Source organism: Corvus kubaryi, unplaced genomic scaffold (assembly GCF_017639235.1).
Source record: "Corvus kubaryi isolate FWS band 111438036 unplaced genomic scaffold, C.kubaryi_AGA036_p1.0 37300, whole genome shotgun sequence".
In the NCBI taxonomy this organism is placed as follows: domain Eukaryota; kingdom Metazoa; phylum Chordata; class Aves; order Passeriformes; family Corvidae; genus Corvus; species Corvus kubaryi.
In genome coordinates this window covers 18,954,850-18,980,514 of record NW_024581093.1, presented here as the reverse complement: position 1 = coordinate 18,980,514, position 25,665 = coordinate 18,954,850, and the positions used below count along the sequence as shown (strand labels likewise).

Here is a 25,665-nt window from a genome sequence, read left to right as displayed (position 1 = left end):
GGAGCAGAGGCTGCCGTATCAGTCTCTACACACAAGACAGAGAAAAGAGGAGGTAGAATGGGATTTATCTGGGTAGGACACAGTCAGGACGCAATACCCACAGCCTTCTCTCCCATTGTCTTCATACCACTGGCATCTCTTCTATTTTGGGGGTCCCCCTAGTCTTTGTTTCTTCCCTCACTAGCTTTACTGTCCGGGCACTGTTCCCCTCCCGGGGGTTCCGTTTCCTTGGGGCAATCTCAGCTTTCCACCTGCCTGCCTCCCCTCGGCCCCGGCCCCTCCGCAGCGCCCTCAGCAGCCCCCGCCGCGCCCCTCCCCCGCCTGTGCCTCTGCCCGAGGCCTCTGCGAGGGACCGAGGGCGGCAGAAACAGGGGCTGCACCAAGGACAAGGCGTCTGCTCACCTCACCCTTGTCAAGGACTTTGAATGCTCTTGGTAAGAGCAATACCTACCAGCTGCTTGTAAGAAAGCAGCGGACCTGAATGTGTTTCGCCTGCTCTCTCACAGGTGGCATTTTCCTGGTGTCCATCGGAGCAGGCCAGAGCACTGCCTCTGGGAAGGGCAATTTAACTGAGCATACCATACAAATATTATTACCATAGCCCTGAATTGCAAAAGAGAGTCAGAGCTCAGCTACATTTCTGGGAATGTGGGGGTTGGTCACATCCCATCCGCTTGAAAAGTCCTTCTAGCACAGGAAATGTGTATGTGCAGATATGGCTCATTGGAAGTTAAACATTTTTATCCCATTTTCTTTCCTCCCTTGGAATTATTCCAAAATTTCTCTTGAGCATGAGAAACTAAATATGCTTTCCTTAAGGTCTTTAGAAATTCCTTGCTCTGGTTCTGGTGTAATAAATACCACCTGACATTTTTGTTGACAGTTGTTACAAAGCCTGGGCCACACAGGACAGCAGTATAGTGTGAAAAATTAAAACATCCGTAGGTACTGCTAATTTGCTGTGAGTAGGAGATCCTGAAAAAGAATTCTATATTTCAACCCAATCATCCTTCACCACGGCCAATGCCTAAAGATATGTGTGTTTTCCCTTGCCAGCAGCACATCTAGCAGGCACAGCAGCTGCGTAGGAGTTGTATTACCAGGGTGACAAAAGTCATCTCCCAGACAGGTAGAAAATGATATGAGCTCTATGGCACATGTCTGGATTGATCATACCTGCTCTGTACCTATTTAAAGGTACAATGGCAAAGCACAGCAAGTTATACTGGCTAACTCAGTGTAGCAGCATCACAGCCTCTCTACTGTGTTATAGTTATGAATCTCCTTTAGACAGTACAATACAACTTTTCCTTCTGGATAAGATCTATTATTTTTGTCACCTGCTCTATAGTAAGACACCTGGACCATCATTATCCAAGACCAACTTTATGGGTTCTTGTGACTGCCCAAATTGTTTCATCCTAAAACTCACCAGAATGAGCAGCATTAGAATGAGAAGAGCTGGCTGGGGTGAAATGGAAGAGAAACACTAGTTCCCAGTTCCTGTACATGCTGCAAGAGGAAGCAGAGTCTTCTGAGTTATAGCAGTGGGACATGGCAAAGCTTTCTGGTCCTTTCTAAACAGCCCAGATTTCACTGAGCTAAGGCCAGGCTGTAAAGTATAAGACAGAGAGTGCTTAAAGGGCCATTACTAAATATTTTCTTTGCTTTCCAGGCACTGAGTTCAGCTCTGGACTTTTACATGCAGTAGTGGTTTAGGATAAGATGAAGAAGTACTTCATGCCTGGGATTACGCCCAAACTCAGGGAAGTCATTTCAGATCTCTGAGGAGCAGTCCTAGCCTAAAGCAGAAAGGCAGCTGTCCTGTGCAGGTGAGGTGCTGAGTGCTGAGCTCTTAACAAGACACCAGGGAGTAATTTGGTGTCCATCACCTGAAAGGAGATATGATTTCCCCAGTGGGGAGCCTGGTGTTTGTACTGCAGTCAGGTCATAATGTTTGTATCTCTGCTAAAATGGCATATTATTCCCAATACTGGCATTTTTCTGGGCACAGAGGCTAATGTAGTATTTCTTGTTCATATTTTATGTGTCTTTTTCCTGCAAAGCTTCACTTCTTTATTGTTTCTTATGTAGAAACTCTGAGTTATGTAAATAAAAGCTGTGACTTTTGCCTTTCCAGGGACTGGAGCTAAGTTAATGTAGAGCAGTGCCAAGGAAAAAACAGGATTAGAGCACGTTTTAAATTGCCATTCTCTTGGTTGTAATTTATTCTTCCTATCTCCAGCATTCCTCTGCAGAGATATTTATAAAAACAGGTGTTCCATGCACTTTATATCACAGGTTTATTTAGGATTGTTGTTGAAGATTTGCACTGCTCAAAAGAGCAGTCATAGCAGATAATTCCATTTGCAAGCTTCAACAAAATGTTCTGGGGAAAGTGCTGTTATCACTGTGAAGAATTTTAATGATGGCAGGGTTTACAGACAACTTATTTGGCAAACAAGGCTGTGGCAAGATAACTCAGCAAGTTCCTTTGCCAGTGGTGGTTTTGTATTTTTGCTGCTGCCTGTTAAACACACTTACATCCACCTACCCACCCTCTCCAGAAGTTTCAGCACCATGTCTATCCTGCAGTGCTAACCTTCCTAAACATAAAATACCTCTCAGGATCTCAGCTAAAAGATTTGCTAGGCACCTCACAGACCGACCAGTGCTTCTTCTGTTATAAAACTTCTTGTTCAGTAAATGTGTTTTGGATTTGCCATTACAATAAGGACAATAGTAATTTTACTAATAACATCATATGATCACGGGAGAAGCTGGGTTAAGATACTTCTTACTTTCTGGGAGATTCCTCATTAATTCACATCTTGCTGACCACAAGCTTCCCTATTGCAATAAATTAATATTGTGTTTTAGCAATCCATTACCAACTGTTGGAGGGAGTGAGGAAGAGAGGGGTTTGCAAGCTGGTAACTCCCTTCACCTCATAGTCCTCACTGACCAGAAACCCTCCCTACACACACCTGCAGGAACATTCCAGAGGGATGTCAGTGATATTCTTGCTATATATTGCGTGTAATATATAACTATTATGTGTGATATATTGCACATAATAAGTAATGATAATGCAGTGCTATATATTGCACTTACCCAGCCTAGATTCCCTTCCCTACAGAGAAACTGCTTTTCTATGTCACAGCCTTGGTGACCCCTGAGAAGCTGCTGCCTTGGCCACCTCAGGGTCCCAGTGCAGCAGGCCATGCCACTGCTGAAAGGGCATGACAGGGGAGGAGGAACTCAGTGTCTGTGGCCTTCCCTTCACAACCATTCACTGGTTTCTGGAAAAGGGAATTTTTGCTGCTCCTTCTCATGTTGTTCCTTTTCAGCAAAACCGTCAGATTTTGGTGTTGTCAGTCTGGCATCCCTTCATTAGCACTAGAAAAGCTCATCAGCGTAATTCTGTGTATATTGCACTGGAAACCTTGCAAGATGCCACAGAACTCCCCTGTGATTTTTTTTTTCCTTTCTCTCATTGCTTTTATGTTGTCGGCTAGAACAAAAGGAGTTTCAGTTAATTATCTGTGTATTTGCTGAAACCACTAACCTACATCCCAGCTAGCACAAAACAGTTGCTTGACTGAAGTTCTTGGCAGATTTAAACACCTTCTGGTTGTAAGTTTAAAAAAAACTACTCCCATTTTCCAATTTGCATATTCAGTTTTTTCTTATACAAAAATAAACATTCTACTTTTTTCACTATTCTTCAGTACCTAAGGAAAAGGAGGATGATTCAGTAGCTGGAACACTAACCTGAACTGTGGAAGGTCCAAACTTGTCCTCTTTTTGTCCCCAGATTTCCCACTTCTGTGGGCAAGTTCTTCAGTTTCCTCTGCCACAGCTTTACCTTTGTAAAATGCAAACAACAACATTGTTTTCTCAACTACAGATTGTGAAAATCTCAGCTATGACAGTGACAGGAATGGTGCAAGTGATTAAACAGATAAACTGTACTGCAAGAACAGAACATGGAGGCATTTAATCTGGTTTAGTGCTCTGAAAGTATATTTATCTCCATGAATATGACTTTCTTTCGGTGCCATTCTGTTTTGATGCACTGTTCCTTAGCTGAATCAGTTTCCTCAGTTCACTTCACTACCCAAAGTGTAGTGAGAAGACAGCTCAAAGACATTATGCCAATGTAATGCAGCATGCAGGATGAGATGGCTGCAAGTATTAACTTCTTGTTAAACCACCACCGAACAGCAAATCATAGCCCTAGAGTTTCAGGAATAATTTCTTTTGCACAGTAGCACATGACATAGCTGGAATTCAATTAATGTTTCCACTGATTTTTCATAGATCTGTGCCCTTGCATGCAATATCCAGACAGATCATGTGCAAAGTCGTAGCCACCTCACTCACAGATACAACTGAATGTCACCATCTATGCACCCACCATGTTGTCCTCACCCTTGATGGTAATTAAATGTGATCTTTTTTCTCCTCTTGGACAAAAATTAAGCAGCTGCAAGATGTGGAGATTTTATCACGTGTGTGGAGGGAGAGGGTTCAGATGTCTCTCTTCTGGCAGATAATTGCTTAGTTTAATGAGGAGGTTTTGTAGTATTTTTAACCATTGCTTCTGTGCCTTGTTTAATTATTTGCATATGGCACCATCAAGTTAAAAAGAGTGTACATATTCAGCACTTCTTCTCAGTCTTGTATTAGACATTAACGAAAAGAAACACGAGGATAGGTTTCTTGCTAATGATGATGGAAAATTAGTTTCAAAATCCCAGTGGTGTCTTGCAAGATACACCACTGATATATAAAGGTCCAAGGAAAGAATTCAGCCTAAAATATTGCCTAAGCTTTTTTGGAACTGTTTCGCCAAGAGATCCTTTTCCCATTTAATTTTGTAGTTATGAGAGAGGATGGCAAAGAGTAAACACAGAAGGTTCTCAGGGATTGCAAGACTGCAATACTCACAGCAAGTAAGCGAGGCTGATAAACAGCACAGGCGAGACAGCGAATGCCAGCATGGCATATACAGTAAAGGTTACACGCCTGGAGACCTACAGCAAAAGACAGATTCATGGCTTTTTTTTTAAGTCTTGAGCTAGTGAAAAGTTGAGTGTCTGGAGAGGAGCAACGCTTTATGCATTAGTCATAACGTTTTGAAGGGCAGCAAATCCACAGGCAGGAGCACAAGGTAGGAGGAAAACAGTTGCTAGTCCTTTTCCTCTCATTCTGCAAGGTGCAGCTTCCAGTTATTCCCAGGCACCTCAGCCAAACAACAAGGACCCGGTTCAGAGAGGACCATGCTCTAGTTGCACTCTGTGCTACCCTATGCTTCAGCATCTCGTTTGTGATCTTGTGTGTTCTCTGATAAGGTTGTTTGAGTTCAGCAGTTGTTTTAAGTGTGAGGGGAAGAGACAGTGTTGATCATTAGGACTGACTGGTTTAGTCAGTGGTGAGCACTCATGTGAGTGTGTAATACAAACCTCATTTAACATTAAGGGATCTGTCTGCCCACCTTCATGTTTTCCTGCAGCTAAATTGGGAAGAGCTGCAGGAGGAAGGGTCAGGTGATGCTGCTGACATGGCTCAATTCAACACATCAGGTAGGTCTTCAGTTTGGGGGGTTGTTTATTTTCCTGAACAATAGACTCCTAAATTTTGTTTAAGAGGGCCTGCATGCCTCTAGAGATAAATGTCTATGGCAGTAAGGCTGCTTTTTTTAGATAATTTTCAGAACAGTTTAGATATAGCCCATGTACACACTCAGCTTGAGAATTCCTCCACCACACAGCCGCTGCTCATTGCCTACACTTGCTGTGTGCAGTCTCCCATGTCCCCTGGGTTATCCCTTTAATGGCTTTGACATTAAACACCTGAACAGTTGCTCAATATACAGAATAGGAAAAAAAAGGATGAGGCAAGATGGATAAAAGATAAATAGAGGTGACAAAGAAGGAAGCACTAATGGTGCAAACCAAAATAGCTCTTTTTATGTATAAGGAGGTCCTTGAAACACAAATACATCACAACTATTAGCCATAAGATGTGCAGTTTGCTTATGTTAGTCGTGGTGCTCTCAATTCACTCTGTTTTACTCATCTCCAATATTTTACACGCAATTTTGATTTTGTAGTTACAGTTTAGTTACATGGGAAAGAGGCTCCAAAGTGTTTTTGTCACACAGTGTGTGCTGGAAGTGTGTTTAAACCAGAACTAAGGGCTTGAAGAGGTCTCAGGTCCTGCTTGTTTTGCAGTCAACATTTAGCAATATTACAGTTACGATGCTACCTTAAAAGGGTGCAAAATTCACCTGTAGGAACAATCAATAAAATATATTAACGATTTGGAAGAGAAAGTAATGGACTGGAACCTGGGAAAAGCCAGAATAAAATCTAAACTAGTGCACTTAAAACACCTCTGTTACACCTGAGTATTTTGGGGATCTGACACTGGTCCAGCCACTCTTAGGCACACACAGCAAGACAGTATTTGGGCAAAGCTGTCATTTTCCCTGTGGTGCATGTACATAAACTCTAGTCACTGTTAGCCCTGAAGAGGGCTGCAGAGCTGCAACATTGCTGTCTGGAACCACAGGAGTTCCTCTGCCAGCTTCTGGAGTTTGTTAAATTAAACTTTTACAGCAAGATGTGACACCCAGAGCAGCACAGTGAAGTTTCCGTTCTAACCACAGCTTAGTGCTAGTGATCAGCTCACACACTGCTAATTGCAAGTGGGGTAGAAATAATGTGCAGCCTGACTTGACTTTAAAAAAGTGTATTTTCCTCAAATCCTACACTGTTTTTCCTCTGTAGGAGTCACACAACCATGAAGTGTCATCTGATGAGACAGCAGAACATAAAAGGTGTAGATTTCAGGCTCTGGATATTTTCATCTTGCCAGGATGAGTAGAGGCATTGGTCTGAAAAGAAAGTTGCTAAGGAGACAGAAGTTGCTTTCAGTGAACTTGAACAAAACCAGGACAGTGACAGGACTTCCTTGAGAAATACACCCCAGTAAAGCTCAGCTGTGTTGTTACAGCAGCCCATCCCTCTGATGTGAGCAGAGCCCACCACCTAAGAGCTGACACTCTCACTCCTCCTTAAACCATACCCAGTGAGTTGTTGGCAGGCACTGCAGAATTGGCTCTGTTGGCCACTCTTGTTGAGATGAGAAGGCACAAAATCTGTTGTGTATCTTAACTTAGTCTAGCTAAAAGGTATGGAGTGACTGGGCAGGATCTGGATCAACCTAAGGGAAATTAAACAGGAAGGACACTCTTCCTTCTTAAAAACCAGACTTCTCTCTGCTGAGAGGTTCTATGGTGTGCATTTAGTGTAGCAACATGATACAGCTCCAAATTTTTTTCTGAAGTTTTTTCCCGGAGCACTTAAGAGTGTCTTGTATCAATACATTTTGGTGTCCTTAAAAGTGTTTTCTATCAATGTATTTACCATGCAAGATGTATGTATTATGAAATTATAGTAAAATTCACAATATTAGTTTGGGGAATATAGGACACAGAATTTGTCTTTGTCAAGGAAAGCATCCCTTACATCACAAAATTATGACCAAAGAATACATATTCAAAGAGGTATCATTTTGTTAAAAAGCCATTTTGGCCATGAAAATTGACTTGCTCTAATCAAAACCACAACACAATGTAAAATAACAGAGAGGTGACTACACTTTTGTGGGCATCTGAGCATAAAATGTTGAAACAAGATTATCTGTGAAATGAAGGGACTCAAGGGCACTTGCTGTCACCTACCTACTGCTCAGCCCATAGAAGGGAGAATTCACACTAGAGAGCACCTGTGTCAGGTAAAGAAAAATCACGTGGCATTTCATTTTTCTGTTTTACTGATTTCAAGTGTTCAAAATTCTTGAATGACACTCTCCAAAATAATGAGGTTTAAAAATAGTAAATGTCAGAAATGCTTTCTGGTTTTTATTCCATAATCAAAGTAATTACAACACTATTTAAGGTTAAGTGCCTTATTATTAATCATTCATTACCTGTGATTGAATTAAGGGCCAGCAGCATTCAAACCAGTCCCACAGGCACTTGCTAGCTGGCTACTACCCCTTTCTTAATATAAGTAGCACAACTCTGTCTCCAGGGGCTTTAGCAAAACATTAGCTTTTGTAACATGGCTGGAAAGGTACCAAGTTTGGGTTATTTTCAGTCTGTGGGAGTAAGTTCCATAAAAAGAGCTGGTTGGGGAATTCTCCAGCAGAAGGTTTTTCAGTAAGAAAATGCCCTTTTCACACAACCAGTGTTTTCTATGTGGAAAACGAAAATTTTTAAAAATACATTTTTTTTCCCTGGGAGAATCAAAACAAAGGCTGGCCCAGATGCTGCCTGCTACACACTTCCCAGTTCCACTTTCAGCAAAAAGTGAGTTTAACAGCTGCTTCCCAGGCAAGCTGCTGGAGGTTAATAGTCCCCAGCTCTCTGTCCTCCTGGCATGTGCCAGCTGCAAAGGGAGAGGAGCTGGATGAAGTGGGGAGGACTAGAGCCCTCCACATTCCTGGTGAACCTTTGCCAGTTCCCAGGCTTGCTGCACAGCTCTCCAAGTGCTTAGCAGCCACACACAATGAAAACACTACTTCCGGGGCCAAGAAATTAAATTTTTCTGAAAATCCCATTTCTACAAAAATGTCACCTTGACATTTTGTCCTGGCTCAATACACCTGTTTTCCCTGGGGAACAGGGTTTCTGTTTTCAAGATGATTCTGCCCACGCATTGCAGGCTGTTGGGAGACCCCCCCTGCCAGCCACTCCCGTGTGTGTAACAAGGACATGTGGCTGAGTGACCCTGCTGGCCGCGGCCCTGGCCGTGGGGAAGGGCTGTCCTGGAGGTGAGGCCTCTGCAGAGGTGCTGGGGTACCTGAGGAAGCAATTAACAACCGAGCCTTGAAATTAGAGCTGAGATCAGAAGAAAAGCTCAAATCCCTCTATCACCAGAGCTATGAAATGTTCATTCCAACCACAGCATAGAAACATGGGTTTAATGACACTTAAATCTATTGGTATCGTACAGCATCCTAGGACATGAATATATTCATCTCTTTGCTTAGTCGTAGGAAATTGCAGTGATGGATTGACATAGTTTTATAATTGCATGCGATGCACAACCAAAACAGAGCTCAGGCGCTGAGCTGCATCCTAACTAAATGCTCAGTATTTGTTAATAATGAAAGTTCAGCTAGCATGATATAAGAACTACACATATAGGATGAAATATTAATTTATTATGCTTCAGTGGAGATTTTTAAGGTAGCCTGATTTTCCTTGAATGCATGTGTTTATCAGCCTGAACACAACTAGCGCTCTTTAAGATTTCTCGCTGAAAAGAAATTGAGCGTGCAAATACTCTTTCATCATAATCACACTGACTCTGCAGGGTAATTCATAAAAGAGCCAAAAATATATTGAAATTCAATATTATTTTAGTCCAAATCAATATTAATAATTGTTTGTATTTTTAAAGTACAATTTACAATTGAAAAATGTACAGAGATCAACCCATAGTTGCTAACACATCAAATTTTCCTATTAAAGTTAAAGGCGTAGTAATTTTACTTCAAAATGTTTCTTAAAAAGCAAGAGAAGGCATTGATCTGTGAAAACAGCTATCTATTATTTATATGAACAACATTAGAACATATTTTAATTATAAATGAGCTGAAAGGTCAGTAACTATTTTATTTTGAAGGTCTTGATTTTAAATTTGGATAGCTTAATAAAAATATTTATGTGGGATGGCTCCCAGTGGAAAGTGCACAGAAGGATTTCACAAAACACTCTATCTAGAGTCAAACCCCAGTTCTGTTAGTACCTTTTACAGAACCATTAAATGTGAGTGATTACAATAAACTAATAATAATTTCTTTCATCTTCAGTCATAGAATCATAGAATGGTTTGGAAGGGACCTTAAAGATCATCTAGTTCCAACCAGATTTTAATCTAGTTCCTTCCAGATTCTTTTGAGTGTGAATGCCTTGATTTCAGTACCAAATGCAGATATTTGAGTTTGCAGTGATGTTGTCTGAGCCCTCAGCCAGAACTTGAGCATTGTCAGCCCAAAGGAGAGCCGGCCCAAGGAAGGGATGAATAACCTGGTGTGGTACAGGGCTGCCCACACTAGACAGGAAAAGATCCCTGGTTTGTATTAGATTTATTGCTTCAGTGTCTGGGCCCAACTCACCAACATGCTGGTGTCTCAGCAGTACAGTCAGAGCAATGGTGCTGGGAAGAGGAATGCCAGAATGCCTTTTTTCCTCCCCAGGAGGAGTCCTCTGTGTCACAAATACTTTGACCGTTGTTCCATTTCCTGGAGGAGGCACCATTCTGCCTGTCCACATCACAGCAGAGGGAGGAAAGGACTGAAGGTTTTAGGCCGTGTCTGCTGTCTCCTCACTGAATGCAGAAGCCGAGAAGGGATGGAGTTACAAACCAAGTCTGATGTCAAGTGCATGGAGTAAATAGAGTATATCCATTCCTAGAGACCATCAGTGGAACAACAGGAAGTTTGCTGGTGACATTTAGTGATCTCCGATATTTGCAGCACATGGGTATGCCTAGCAGCTACTTGCCTTATCTGTTCTTATTACAAATCATACAAAATGTGCTTAAAATAACTGAGTAACAAATCAAATAGTAATATTCTCCCACTGTACCAGCATCACAGAACTGATTTTAAAGAGATTTCATGCCTGTTCAGGATTCTCATTGCAGCTCAATATCAAAAATTGTGTTCTGTTTAAAAGGCTGAGTAGTTGATATCCACAGGTTTCCTCTGACTGCTGCAAGTGTGTAGTGTCTGAAATTCTGGTGCAGAGTAGCTTGCAGGAAAGGAAGAACTGGAAGTGTATCACATGTAGAAGTCCAAGTTCCTTGTACCATGACCATCATTCTCCCCTGTGTAAATGGGACCTACGGACAACCTTGCCCTTCCTTTCCCACCCAGCCAGTCTCACACTCAGTGCAGCCACGTCCTGATGAAACAGCCCCGTTTCCGAGCACAGCCTGTGTCTGTCTCCTCCGTGGCTCTATCGGCAGCTGCGCCCTCCTGGTGTCCAAAGCACAGCTGTGCTGAAGTTGCAGGTGGCATTGCACCCCTTGCCCAAAGCTGACCTTGGCAAAAGGCAAAACTTTTGGAAACCAAGGAATGTAAGGGTAGAACAAATGTTCACTGCCCTGTATAAGCAGTGCTCCAGTATAACACCAGTAAACATTCCTTCACACTGCCTTGCAGCTGGCACTCTCTACCCCAAGTGTCACACCTCTGCCTCTCTGCAGCCCCACCAGCTTCCACATGCACCTGCCCTCACTCACCATCACACGGAACCATTTCACTCCTTAAAGTGATGGAAAAGTTTCCAGATACTTCTCTTCACTCATACCCACCTCTCAGTTTGCAGATCTTCCCTTGGTCCCACAAGGCGTGTGGGCAGCAGGGGCTCAGTCCAGGCCAGCCCATGCACATGGTGGCATGTCATGGCTATGCCTCTGCACAGCCAGCCAACTACCCCTTCAGCACTCAGTGCAGCTTCCCTTTATATGCTGCAGTAACTCAAGGACTGAATAAAAATAAAAACTCTGTTTCCTGTTGTTTAGAATTTGCACTTCGAATTAAAATGCAAATAGTTGTTTCATTTTGCTTTATTCTAGGGTAAAAAGTTTCATTTTGAATCAAAATATAAAAGGCATTTTAAAGCAAAAAAGAACAGTTTCCCAAGTAGATCTAGTTTTAGAATACATCTTCTCAACTAACTGCTTTGTTTTAACTGCCTAAATCAAGAACAAGAGAAAATACCTCAGCTCTGACATACAGGCATAGTCTAAGTGAAAAAGCACCTTGAGTAAACAGATGGTGATCTTTGATGAGGGAGAAAGCAAATTTCAATAAGAAACAAATTAGTCATCATGGCTAGAAGGATTAAGAGGCAGTATTAGCTGAGAACACTCAAATGTACACCATTACAGAAGGTGCTAGAGTCAATAAAGGAACCCTCCCTACAGCCACAGCAAAATGTGTCATTTCAAGGTTAGGATGCCTATTTTCTTCTTCCTGATGAAGAACATCACCACGAACCCACACAGTGTGAGTCAGGAGCTTTTTTTCCTTCTGCTTTTACAGAAATTTTGGTGTATTTTGTTGCCTCAAGTGCAGAATTAAAACCACCCTCACTGGTGACAAAGGTTTTTAACTTCTAGGTTACAGGGACCATTTCAGAGTTTTCCCTTTTTTTTCTGCTTGCTTATGACTCCCAGACACGGAATCTCCACTTCAGATTCTTTTATCCTTTAGAAAAGGAAATACCATTGAGGAATCACGAACCTCCACACTGTATTACATGAACTGTATGGCACATATGGCACAGTTAAGCCATAATGTTGAGGAAGAGGGCCCCACACATGTATATACATAAAGCCACTCAAAGTTATTGCTATAAAAACTACTTAAAATCTCATGATATCAAGAGGTGTGGCATGGGAATAAAACTTTTACCCAATGGATAGGAACATACTAACCTTTTATACACACATACACATATTTATTCATATGTATCAGCAGCTTATAAAATCTTTCAGTTTTGTCATCTTTTCCTCCTTACCATAACACACCTAAAACTGCAAAGAAAAACTGATTTATAAAAGAAAAATTCAAATTTACAATTGCTTCATACTGACGTAAAGGAAGAATGATGTCTGGGGTAATCACTTGTTGGGTACCCCTGGAAATCCAGCTTATTCCAGGTGCATTGTATCTTCTGAAAGAAGGCATTTTCATTTGAAATACCCAGGAAACCTATGGAATAGACAAATTAAGCAAGACAGCTGAAGAAGAGTATAATATATAGCTGTTATACGACAGTGCAATCATCTAAAAAACCCTTTGAAGATGTGAGTTACTTTAAATAGAAGAGAGATTCAGGCAAGTGGAGGGAGAGGGAAGCATTTCAGACCAGGCTTTAACAAGCAGTGGGCAGCTGAATAACCAGAACCTTTCTGCTGTATTTTACAAGAGTTCAGTAGTCCCCACACAGCATATTTCTGTATGTAATATCAGATGTGGGATAACATCCCTATAAATCCTGCTGCCAGGCAGTGCCTGGAAAGGTTGGGCTGCCGTGCAAATTGTGTGCCTTCCCCTCCAGTGTGGAAAAAAGCTGGACAAGTTCATTATTGACACTCGCTGTTTACACTCTCACTGTGCAGTTCCTGTGAGATGTTAATTTTAAACACAGTAAAAAAACTTTTTTCATTTCAAAGGCAAACTGCATTTGAGATTATGTTTTAGTTTAGGAATAGAATTAAAACCCCTTGAGGATCTTGGAGAGGTGTGTGTTGACTTGCTAAGGCCCTGCTGCAGTACTGAGGAGATTAGTAACACATGATGCCTGCTACAATTTACACCCAGAAAGATAGGTAAGAAATCTTCTTGACTTTGAAAGGATTATTTTGGTTGTTTACTGAGTGCTGTCCCCTTTGGTCTTAAATTGTATATGAAAGTGGAAACCAGAAGTGCCCGCTTCCTATTGCCACATGTGATGGAAGTGAGAGGAGCAGCTTTAGCAGATTTGCCAGAGGTTTTGGAATGGGAAAAAGGGGTCGTACATTATCACTCTTGACTTCAGCCACATAAAACAATAACACAGCTTTTTGCAATTCTGCTGAAATTCAGGCTTTGGCACATTATATGGCTTGAGCATTTCTTGGGTCCAAAGGACAACACTGGTATATATGAGAGAGTAGAACTGGACCTACTGATACCTGACAAAACAAGTTTCCACCAGAGTAAGAGAAAGCCTCTTAACCCCTCTGTCCCCACTCTTTTGGGTATATGGGTTGACATATAGGTGAGCAAAAGAGGCTCCTGTAATTTTCAGGATTCTCTTCCCATCAAGAGTTCCCCATTTTGCATAATTGGAAGAGATGCTGAAAGCCAAGACGTGTAAATGACACCAGTGACTGGACAATAGAGCTGTTAATAGGCAATAAGTTCTGCCTAATTTCCTGCCACACTGCTAGCAGGTAACAGAGGTGGTCAGCTCAGCATGTTCACTCAGGATAGCTGGGATGCAGGAGAGGCTAATTAGGCAGCAGGAGGAAGAGGTGTCAGCTCCTTGGGCTGGTCCCAATCTCAGCAGGTCCAATTCACCTGAGTGCCAGTTCCTGCCTCTGCAAGTGGTTCTTGGGAAAATGGGGTGCAGAGCAGCGCTGCACGAAGTCACACAAGGCAGGTGTGCTTTCCCTTCCTGGATTCAAACTGCTGAGCTGGTCTGTGCATCTTGCAGGGCTTGGGAGATACCCACTGGAGCCACCTGGACAAGGGTTCATCATCATCCTGAGGACACCAGCTGGTATCAGGCTGAGCCACCCCTCTCCACTCAAGTATTTCACTTCTGATCTAAAAGGATTTCAGAGTTGGAGAAACCCTTAACTTCTCTGTTGATTTCATCAAAGTAGGTTTAATTCCTTTCCCCATATAAAGGGAAAATATGAATCCAGATCTTTTTAGAAGAGAATTTTGGGGATGTTTCGGGGGCAGGATATTTTGAACAGTTTCAACTTTAAAGTTAGTATTTCACCTTTCTCCAAAATGCTTCTTTTCTGTTATTACACAAAGAAGAACATGATTATATATGGAGTTGATATAAGCCAGACAAAATGTTTTGATTTGAAATATCATCTGGAAACAAATTTGTCCTTTCCAAATCTCAGGGAGAATCGAAGTTTTTGCTCTACTGATACATGAGCACGGATATAGTGATAGAAAATACAGCACCCAAAGATGAATATTTGATGAATGGAAGCAGCCACAGGATTAATAGTTTCCTACTTTCTATGCTAAAGAAGCTAGAGGATTTGGGGCATAATTCTTAGGATTCGTTTGCATTTCCTATTTCCAAGAAGTGCTGACAGATACAGAATAATATGACTTTTAGTATCTCCACCTCTAGTACAGTGTCTGCTTTTGTAAAGCTCCTTAAAAAAGTTAGTTTTGCTGGTGAATACAAATAATGTTTATAAATCCAGTCTTTGGTTCTGTAAAAATGTTACAGCAAGCCTGATCTAGATGTCAGGGGTAAAACAGAGTGGACACTTGAGGGATGGGAAAACTCAGTGCCCTGTGTTTGAAGGCCTTTTGGCTCTGTAAGAGCTTTGGAGCAAGGAAATACATGCTTGGCTCAGCTGCAGAGTGAGACGCAGCTGTTGTTCACATACCTCCTAGAAACAGCTAATAGAGCTAGAAGAGATCAGTAATAATAGTAAATCTTTTTCATATATTCTTGTAGTAATAATATTCCCTTTTTCTTAATTCAGCTAATTTCCCAGTATCACTATCCTAGTCTCTAACTATATTACACAAGTAAAATTATCTTAATAATGCAGAAAATAAGTCCTTCATTATGGTGCCTTTTCAGAACACACAAAACAAAACCCAGTAGAAGAAAAAACCCCTCACATCTCCCAGCTGCCAACAGCTCCAGTTAAATTTCCCCAGATCAGCTACAGGAGTGCTGAAATTTAACATGTAGTTTTTATTGCTGTCAGGCAAATCTTGACTTAGAAAAACATTTCTGCATTAATAAGTGTCTCTCTCTGAACTGGGAATCCTACCAGTGTGTGCTTTAACTGGGGGCAGGCCACCAAGTGTAAGACACTGCTGAGGCTGTGCCTGTGCACTGCCACGTTTCTCTGTACAGAGAACCTGGGCAGTGGTACCTCCGGAGTTCCACAGCACCAGAGGGATGTCCCAGTTTGCCTCCCAGGAATGGCACAAACTGAGCTGCAGGAGTGCCTAAGCTGATCTCTGCTGCTCGGTACCTGGTTGTCCAGCAGCACACAAGGTGCCTGGTGGAAAGGCAGGAATCCCTGCTTCCAGAAGACACCCGCATCCTGCTGCCTCCTTTGAATAAACAGCGGGCTCTGGCAGTGCTCTGAACCAGCAGCCTGCTCTCAACTGCAGGAAGGGCAGCTGAAGCTCACACAGCATGAGAAATTAAGTTTACCATGTATGTGTGATACTAGGCATTTACATTCATTCACAGGTGATTTGTAATTGTCCAATTTAGCAATAAGTGGATATTTGCAAAGAATTTGGGTGTTTTGTTGACTTGCTGATGTATATGGCAACAATATATAATGCTGATGCTGGTGTTGGTCTGTGTTCCTTGATTCACTGGGAGCTACCGTGGCATCTTGCAGTGAAGCCTCAGGAAGGGACAGTATAAAGGTGTCCTGCAGTGGGCAGGCACTTTACAGAGTCTCTGGCCCACCTTGGTCCTTCCCTTCCCCTGGTTCCACAGAGGTAAAAAGCCTCTTTTGGTCTCGTCTTGGCACCAGTGCCTTTCATCTTCAGGCTAATTTAGCTGGGCTGGTCACCAGCTCTGCAGTGGAGCGACAGCACACTACCAACTACAAAGAGGGCCAGGCAGTTTGGGTTCTGCAGGGTGGCTGCCTGTGAGCAGCCAGAGGGAGAAATGAGGGGCTGTAGCAACCTTGGACCCTCTGTCCCTCCTGCTCTCTGCAAATGGCTCTTGGTAAGCAATTGTTGGCAGTGCTGTGAAAGCTGCATACCCTGCTACCATGTTTTTCTAAGACAGTCTTAGATATGCTACACTCATACTCACCTCAACTGAAGATAATAGGCCTTTTCCTGGGGAAAAAGGGATAGCTTATCCTGCCACTTATCCTTTTCTACAAGGTTTTGTTTTACTTTCCTTTGATGCATCAATGTGGTTAGGGAAAGATCCAGTTGTAGATGGACCAAAGGCAAGTTCCTGAGTTTCTGCCTAAGGATTACACCATGCCCTTAGATTGTATCTCATCAATGCTGTTCTTCACACTGACTTGTTAGCAGCAGACAAGGGAGAGAATATCATGTCTGCAAAACTCATGGATGAACAAATAGCCATGAGCTATCAGACACCACCCCGAGTGCAGCCTGCCTGACCCACATCAGACTAGGGATCAAACAACAGAGGTGTTGTCTTTCGTGGACTGATCCAGTATCATAACACCAGACTGCTCGCAGTGAAAGTGTTTGGTCATTAGGCCTCCAGGCAGAGATTGCCAAAAGCAGACCTACATAGCACTAGTTTCAGAGCCACTTTTGTCAGAAGATTTAAATAAATCTTTGCAGGGTCTTTGCATACTGCTTGGGAGCAGGGAGAAATTTGTTCTGCTTCTGCGTTTGTAAAGAAAAGATTTGGTGCCTGAAAATTCTGCTATAATATTCAAGTATTTTCCACAAACGTATTTAGAATTTTTTTACCTAAAACTGTACCATCCTTTTCCTTAAAAGGCTTGCATTAATGATCCAATACCCATTCTCCTACCTCATGCTAATACTTCCTCGGCTCACAATTCATAGGAGTACTGTGGTGATTAATAAATGTCTTTGGACTGGAAAGTGCTGAGTGCTAATTACTATCCATGCACACTCATATTTGTGCTGCTTTCAAGTGCAGGGCATTCACATACCACAGTAATGGGAAAGCTTAGGAAAACAGATATTGATACCTAGGAGTTTTATCCACCATAGGAATGTAATAAGGAAGAATAAATTAAAAGTTAGATGTTTCTATTAATTATTGCACATTCTAATGAACCTCTTTCCATCTGTTTAATAGGTTCAGGGCAGCAGAAAATGGAGTTTGGATTGGAAGCTGCTTGCAACTTTATCTGCTTGCACTCTGGGTAACACTAAGAATTATAAAAATATGTTATTGGCCATTGTGAGGAGCACAGTTAAAGTATGTGACTGCAAAGTGCAAGTTGAAGGGTATGGATTCATCCAGATTCTGCCCTCCTGATGCCGGGACACTGGATGGGTCAATCCAAAGCTCCCACACAAAGCGTCCCTCGCATGCCTGAGGAAGTACTGCCTGATGAAACAGTTAGGTCAAGCTGCACTTAGGTTTTTTGTAGGTCTTTCCCCTCATCCATCTTTAAAATGATGTGATGGGAGTGTAAAGGGTATTTTCAAATGTTTCCTTAATGAGGATACTTCGTTCACATTTATCAGTCAGTGCTAGCTGCTTGCAGAGTTCCTCTGCTGCTCAATGACCAGCCTGGGAGGGCTTGGGAAGCACATGCTCAGCATCTATAAACCAGCCCTTGCCATTCACCAGCTTTGCTCACAGAGGACATGTTAATTAAAGTCAACTGATTGGAAAAATAATTACAGGAGAATAGGGAGGGGGAAAGCTTAGACCCATAATTTAAAGATCTCTGACATTTGCGTTTTGTTGAGAGTAGTCATTTTGTTGAGAGGAAAGAGGTTCTCTTTCTTTTTGCTTCTCGGACTCCTATGTTCACTGCTTGCAGAAACATGCAGTGGCTACAGGCAACAAGCAGCAGGCTTTCTTTAGAGTTATGCAAGTACATATGGCCTTTTATTCTTTCAAATATATACTTTCATCTAGCTTTTGTTACTGTTGTATATTGAGGTTTCCTAAAGAGCCTGTAATGTCTAACCTAAAAGGTTTTGTGTTCCTGGACACAGTTGTTCAATAGGATGTGGAATAATGTAAACACTCTTAACTGTTAAAAACTGCTATTGTAGCATTTTGTGCACTAATTAAAACCTGGCTAGGGGTATTCTTTCTTGATGCTGCCTCTACTTCAAATGAAAACATTTCAACAAATCAAATCCAGGGAAAATGGTTTCACATTTTAAGTTAATAATAATAATTGGTTTAGAAACCCGTATTTGCTCAAGGGTATAATTCATTAAAAAAGACCTTAAAATTCAACACTAAGCAAATTTAAACCCCTTGTTATTTGAGGGTGGATATTTTTCAGCTACTCCTCTCAAGTGATGATTCTGCATTTCTTGGCTGCTCTGTGTCCCACCAGCTGGGGGCATTCCCAGCAGGGAGGGGCAGCGCTGCCACCTGCGCAGGGCTGGGAGGCTGGGAAACCCTCCAGCTCTCTGCAGCATCACAGCCTTCCTGAAAAACCTTGGGCAAGGCACCTGCCTCAGGCCTGTCCTGTAAAGCTGCGGTTGTAGCTTCCCATGGGCATGCAGAGAGCATAAATAGGTGACAGAAAGGAAAACCTGTATGTTAGGAAATGAGATACAATTCTTAGAAAGCTCTGACTGGACTGATTTACAAAATGATGGTGTGAGGCTGGTGTTGTACCAGCCTTGCCACCATTGGATTTGGTTGGAAATGCCTATTTATACAAACCCCTGCCTATGTAGCCAAACAAGTACTGTAGTGAACCAGGGAGAGGGTGGGTTGTGTTGCCTGCTTGCCCCTAACAGCAGTGGTTGGAACTGTAACACAGTTGCTTTGAAGGCTAATCTGACTCCCCCAGTGCTTTAGAGGTAGTATTGGGCATCTAAAGGTAAATATATGTAGTAAATGCAAATATCTATGCATATTAGATACACAACAGGCACAGATGGACCTGCACAAGGACTTACAACAACCTGGCTTTGCTAGGGCTGAAAAACTTAGTGGTATTTTCTTTTAGTTTTACTTTTAAAGATGTGAGAAAGGTTTAAAGTGAAAAAAAGAATACACAATTACTGTCTGCCATAATTTGAACAGAGAATAAAGCTCAGTTTGCTTATGCATAGGGAGAACTTAGTGCTCTGCATTCATTTAAGATACAAGTATCCCCCAGAGTTCCTGGCCTGGAGCTCTGGCGGCTTTACACACTGAATAAATATCGTTGCCACTAAATAATATTAGTAACCTTATCAGTCAGAGTCACAGAATGACTTCATCAAATGACTTCATCTTTCACACCTCGTGTTCTTCTTTGATGCATTTTAGAAATTTAGAATGCCAGTACACTAAAAATTAAAAACTTGCTAAGGAAACCATGAAAAGCATACAAATTGCCCCAACACCAAATATTCCAGGCACATTAAGAACAAATCTTTAAAGACTTTTCCTGACATAACTGCTTTGAATCATCATCTCTCCACACTCCATCCTTCCTGCAAACTGGTGTTATACAGTCTTTCCATATTTAAAATCCCCTTTGTAAAAAAAGACAAGCTTCAAAAACTTTCCTTTAGATTAGGTCACATTTGCAGTAAAACGTGAAGAAAGCAACATTATTGCTACCGCTGCAACCTGTTGCTGACCTCCAGCTGAGCCTCGTGTTCAATAATTTGCTGCTAAGAAATCCGGTTACATTTTGGGAAACAGTTCCACTGTCTGTGCTCTAATGAACCTTTCCGTGTGTTACCGAAAAATGCAGGATTGGCATAGCTCTGTGGCAGAAGCATTTATTTTAATTAATAAAGACATGTGGCCCTGGTAATAGTTTTCCTCTCTAGTTGCCACTCCTTCACTTTTTCACTTCTTCATATCGTGTGAGGACAGACGTTGGTTCCAGCAGGACTATTCGTGGCCTTAAAGCCTCAGGGCCGTGCTCCGTGAGGGGTTTAGAACGACCCACAACAGGCCCCTGTGGGAGCAGGGCTGCTCTGGGACTGCACTAAGAGCCGCTGTTGAGGATGTGCAGAACAGACCCGGAGCCTCGCTGCGAGCCCCTAGGGAGGAGAGGCAGCCGTGCCTGTGGCTCCTGCACAGATTCCTGCTTCTTGTCTGCTCTCTTCCTTCGTGTTTATTGCAAGCCAGTAAAAGGGGGTCCAAGCACTGTGACCAGGATTTCCCTTGGAAATCAATTTGCCTGTGGAACTTCTTCAATGGGTGACTTGTGGTGGTCGGCTTGAGTGTGACTGGTTTTTCTCAGAGGTGAAGCAGCAGCTGCCAGTTCTGTGTTTGGTACAAAGGTGCGGCTTTCATTATTGTTCCCCACACATTATCTCACTTTATAGCTTTTATATTTAATCAGCAAGAAATAAAAACAAAAAGTGACACATGCTTCTCTTGAAGAACGCAAATTATTGAGAGGGATTTCTCTGAAAATTGCAGTCATGGCATGACCGTATTTCCCAAAATGCAATTTTTAACTATACACTACATCATCTTTTCAACATGTTAAAATCAAGGACGTAAAATTAAAGACAAACTGATGGGGCAGAAATAGACTGGGTGATTGCAATTAACTGTACAAAAGAAATACTAGAGAAATCAGTTATTTGGTCTAAATGAGAACTTAAATCTACTATTCTGCATTGGAAAAATAAATGCCCTATATGCTAAGTTTAGGGGTTTGGTTTTTTGCTTCTTGTAGACATATTACACCAGACTTCTACCAGATGAGAGGACGAAGACTATGAGTGAAGAGTGCCCTGGAGATCACATGCAGTTCTTTTCCTGGGTGAGAACCGGATTGATCTGAGAACAGTAATTATGAGGCTGACCTGTATGTTCTCCTTCATCTTGCTGTTTGGAGCAGTTGGGCTCGTTGTCTTCATTCACCTGCAGGATCCAGAAGAAATAGTTCATCAGCAGACACCAGGTTAGCATTCTTATCTCTATTTGAATCACCTGCCCTTTCATGGTCAATATTTTGTACTTATATTCTCAATGTGTTCTACATATTTCACAGAGGATGCCTCAAAAAAGGTGTGTCTACTTAATGAAGGCTACCTTGAAAGCAGCTATCAATTTCTTTAAAAAAAAAAAAAAAAAAAAGGCATTTCCTGAAAAAACAGTTCCAAGGACCAAATAATTGATTATACAGGGACCTTTGCCAACGTGCATAGGGTCCAGCTGGGTGAAGTTAAGTTTCTGCTGCAGTTGAGACCAAATTTTGCTACCAACTATATCACTATAAATGTGAAAATGAGAGATTTCACCAAAAGTTCTGTTCCTGGAAATGCACACCTCTGAATTAACCTGTGCTTGCATATGGTATTCAGTGTGTCATGAGATGCAAAATAAGAGATGTATGAACGAGTTACATCAGAAACGTGAAATACTTTAGGATGCACTCATTTAATTTGCTTAACTTCAATTAAACCATTCATAACTATTATTCATATGCATGCCATCTTCCTGCACTACTAACTTGAAACCGTGAAGAGCCACAAAGGCTGCAGAGATGGGAGAACAAGAAAATTGTGGGCTGAAATAGTAGTTTCCTTTTAAGGGGAGGCACACAAGAAGTATGAAAGGACCCAAGATCTCTTGATTTACTTACAGTCCTTTTCTCTTTGACTATGGCTGTAATGAAGGCTGCTTTAGAGCCTAGACAAATGCCAGTGCAGCTGCTCTTGTTCAGGATAATGCCACTGTGTGCTGGGGTTTGGTCCCTGTGTTTGCTCTTATATGCACTGAAATTGTCTCTTGACTAAACAAATGTTTGTAAAAAGTCTATTCATATGACATCTTCATTGTACAGCGAACACAACTGTGTCTATTTAAAAGTATTACTAACATTTTTAAAGGAGCTGAACCATAACACAGAGAACTCTTAAATAATTACATTAATTGCTAATTTCTGTGTCTAGGTTTGTTAAGTGCTTGTTTCCATGTCACTAAAAAATCTGTATTTTAATATGTTGTTTATTTAGTCCAACTGCACACACACCAATTTTGAAAGCAGCCACTCAGCTGAAACCATAGAAGTAATGAACCTTCAGTGTTGTGCAAAGCAGAGAATTAACTAGTTCCTTTTGTGCTTTTGCAGGGTTTTTTTGTATGCTTAGATGCAAAAGAGTTTGTAGATTAAAAACAGGTACTGGCCATATTCTACTGAAACTGGCTGGTAGCTTGGGCATGGGGGAAAAGATGTATGAACAGCAAATGCAGGCAGTACTCTAATGCATCTAAGAATGTGTAACTTTACATTAAAAAGTTAATTCTTTGCTCCCGAAAGAGAAGATTTTCTGGTGTGGTCTCAAAACCAGTGCAATTCCTTTTCCTTTTTTTTCATTATTGGTTCCTCCTCTTGACCTGTTCTCTGCCATAAACCTCTTGAATGCCGACTGCTGGTTGTAGTATACTGGGAAGTGATTTTTGAGGGCAGTATAACTGAAGAAGGGGACACCCAAAAATATTTAAATAAAAGCAAGTTTGAACAGAGCTCCTACCCCTGGCAGGGAAACTCACTCTGTAATGTGCTCGATTGCTCTGCATACCTAAAACGTAAACATGCCAACAATGCTGTTACTGCCAAAGATCTGTAATCAATTCCTCAATTCTCACATTCAGTTACTATTTATGTTAATAGAAACTAGACTGTACCCTTGAGTAAAAGGTGCTCAGTACAATTACTCTTATTTCTGTTTGGCTGATTTTCATGTGTGTTAAGTGCTTTCAACTCCCAGTGGACTGAGAAACTCCTCATATCCACTGCTTTTGAAAATGATACCAGTTATCACTAAAACATATTAGGTGGCTTAAAGAACACAGGAAAAAATATCCATTCATTTCATTTAAAAAAGGAGGTTGGCATATTTCCTTCCTAGACAGTCTCCTGTGAAAATCTGTCAGTCACCGACGACATTTTTGGCATGCTGAGAAGGATCCTTCCCTTTCTCTGCTCAGAGTGTTTCTCCATAAAGGGGCCTGGTTCTAATGGAGATGGGATATTGCTATAATTTGCTTGGCTGATTGCTCTCTCGAGAGAATTGAACAAATGCATGTATCATTAAGCTACTTAGGACAACAGATTCTGCATGGAAAAGCTTTACTGGATTGGCCTTTGCTTTTGTATTTCCTATGTAGTAAAACACATTTGCCAGACACTTGAATCTCATCAGCAGGGCTGGAGAGAAGTTGGTAACATTCATTTTCCACCAAAAATCAGCATAGGAGACTTTGCATTGTCCAAAAGGACATTTTTCATTGTTAGTATGTTCAGTCATCTTTAATTTAAGATAGAACAACTTATGAAACAAGATTAATAAAAATACTTTAGTACTTTAGTTTTATCTGTCTGTTTCGGAAATTGTTCTTGATTGTTTTAGTCCTAGCAAGCATGACAGTGAGACCTTGATGTACTACTTAAACCAGTATAAAATCCACAGTCATAAAACTTTAAGTAATGCTTACATTACTTTCACTGAGCAAAGTACTCCTGACAGTAGCTGTTTGTGTTGATTTGTTACTATTCATTTATTCTTTCCCTGTGCTTCACATTGCTACCTAATTGTGATGCTGTACTGAGAAAGCAATATCAAAGTAATTTTCCACAACATTAGTTACAATTTTCTTCTGATCTTTCAAGTGAAAAAATCCCATCCTGTTGGCTTCTGTGAGCATATAAACCTTGATTACATTTATCTGTTGGAAACCAATGCTTACGAAGCACATGTGCCCGGGATAGTGGGTGTAGGGCCTTTTTTCCTGATTGACAAACATGCTGTCTGTGTAATTTTATTTATATAACACACATCACTCTGAGAGGTATATTTAAGACAGACAGCCGTTTGGGGTGGGCAGAACAGACTTCCCAAAGCAATGTATTAAATTCAGTAGATATTCCTATGGTCGTTAAAGAGACAGTAACTTCACTTAGGACAGTTGTTTGCTTGGCAGGTGTGAAGAGTGCTCTTACTAGGAGGAACTCAGGATAAAACAGGGGTGTGGATTGAGAAGTGCTATCAGTGATAGTCATACCCCATAGATGAACACAATATTGTTGTAGTAATTCTCCCTGTATAATTATATATAACTCCTGCACCTGCATTGGAGCACAAATACAGGCTGGGCAGAGAGTGGATTGAGAGCATTGGGGGTGTTGGTGGCTGAGAAGCTCAACATGACCTGCCCATGTGCACTGGCAGCCCAGAGAACCAACCCTGTCTCGGGCTCAGCATCAGCGTTGGCAGCAGGTCAAGGAAGGTGATTCTGCCCCTCTGCCCCACTCAGATGAGACCCCACCTGGAGAGCTGCCTCCAGCCCTGGGGTCCCCAACACAGGAAGGACATGGAGGTGCTGGAGAGAGTCCAGAGAAGGCTACAGAGATGCTCCAAGGGCTGGAGCCCCTCTGGAGCCAGGTTGGGAGAGCTGGGGGTGCTCACCTGGAGAAGAGAAGGCTCCAGGGAGACCTCAGAGCCCCTTCCAAAACCTAAAGGGGCTCCAGGAGAGCTGGAGAGGGACTGGGGACAAGGGCCTGGAGTGACAGGACAAGAAGGAATGGCTTCAAACTGAAAGAGGGTGGACTTGGATCAGATGCAAGGAAGAAATTCTTCCCTGTGAGGCACTGGCACAGGTTGCTCAGAGCATCTGTGGATGCTCCATCCCTGGAAGTGTTCACGGCCAGATTGGATGAGGTTTTGAACAACCTGAACTAGTGGAAGGTGTCCCCAGCCCTGGGCAGTGGAGTTGGAACTGGATGATCTTCACGGTTCCCTTCCAACCCAAACCATTTTACAACTCTATGATTTCATGATATAAAACATGCCTTCTGCAATAATCATACCATTATTCTTAAACAGACACACTAAAGGATTTGTTCTAAGTCAAGCACATTTGCATGTGGTGCACAAGACAAATTTAATACACATATCCCCATCCTAATAGTAATGACTCTTGAATGCATCAATCTCCTGTCTGTGACAAGATATTAAACATGAAAAGAAGACTTTACAGTAACAAAATATCTAGCCGTTCCACCGCTGTCTTTGTCCTGGAACCACAAAAGAGAAGGGTTCTGTCCAGCCTGTGGTAGCAGGAGGCTTCTTCAGCATGGAGCGTGCTCCCTCTGTGTCAGAGTCTGCAGTGGGAGAGTCAGCAGGGCCAATGAGCCCTTCCCAGTCTTGGCCACGGCCACAGCAGTT

The 25,665-nt window shown here is 42.0% G+C and overlaps 1 protein-coding gene across 5 annotated transcripts in view; it reads left to right on the top strand.

Moving 5' to 3' along the window:
* Positions 1-25,665, top strand: part of CHST8 (carbohydrate sulfotransferase 8) — a 186,020-nt gene that overhangs the window by 20,840 nt on the left and 139,515 nt on the right. The window contains exons 1-3 of one of the 5 annotated variants that reach the window (XM_042027694.1): positions 14,216-14,461; positions 17,636-17,702; positions 21,168-21,395. In XM_042027694.1, the coding sequence (XP_041883628.1) occupies positions 21,287-21,395 (109 nt within the window). In that variant the 5' untranslated portion in view covers positions 14,216-14,461; positions 17,636-17,702; positions 21,168-21,286. Of the gene's footprint in view, positions 1-10,238; positions 10,565-14,214; positions 14,462-17,635; positions 17,703-21,167; positions 21,396-25,665 lie in introns of those variants that run through there. The other 4 variants (XM_042027695.1, XM_042027696.1, XM_042027692.1 and 1 more) reach the window with 4 other exon arrangements.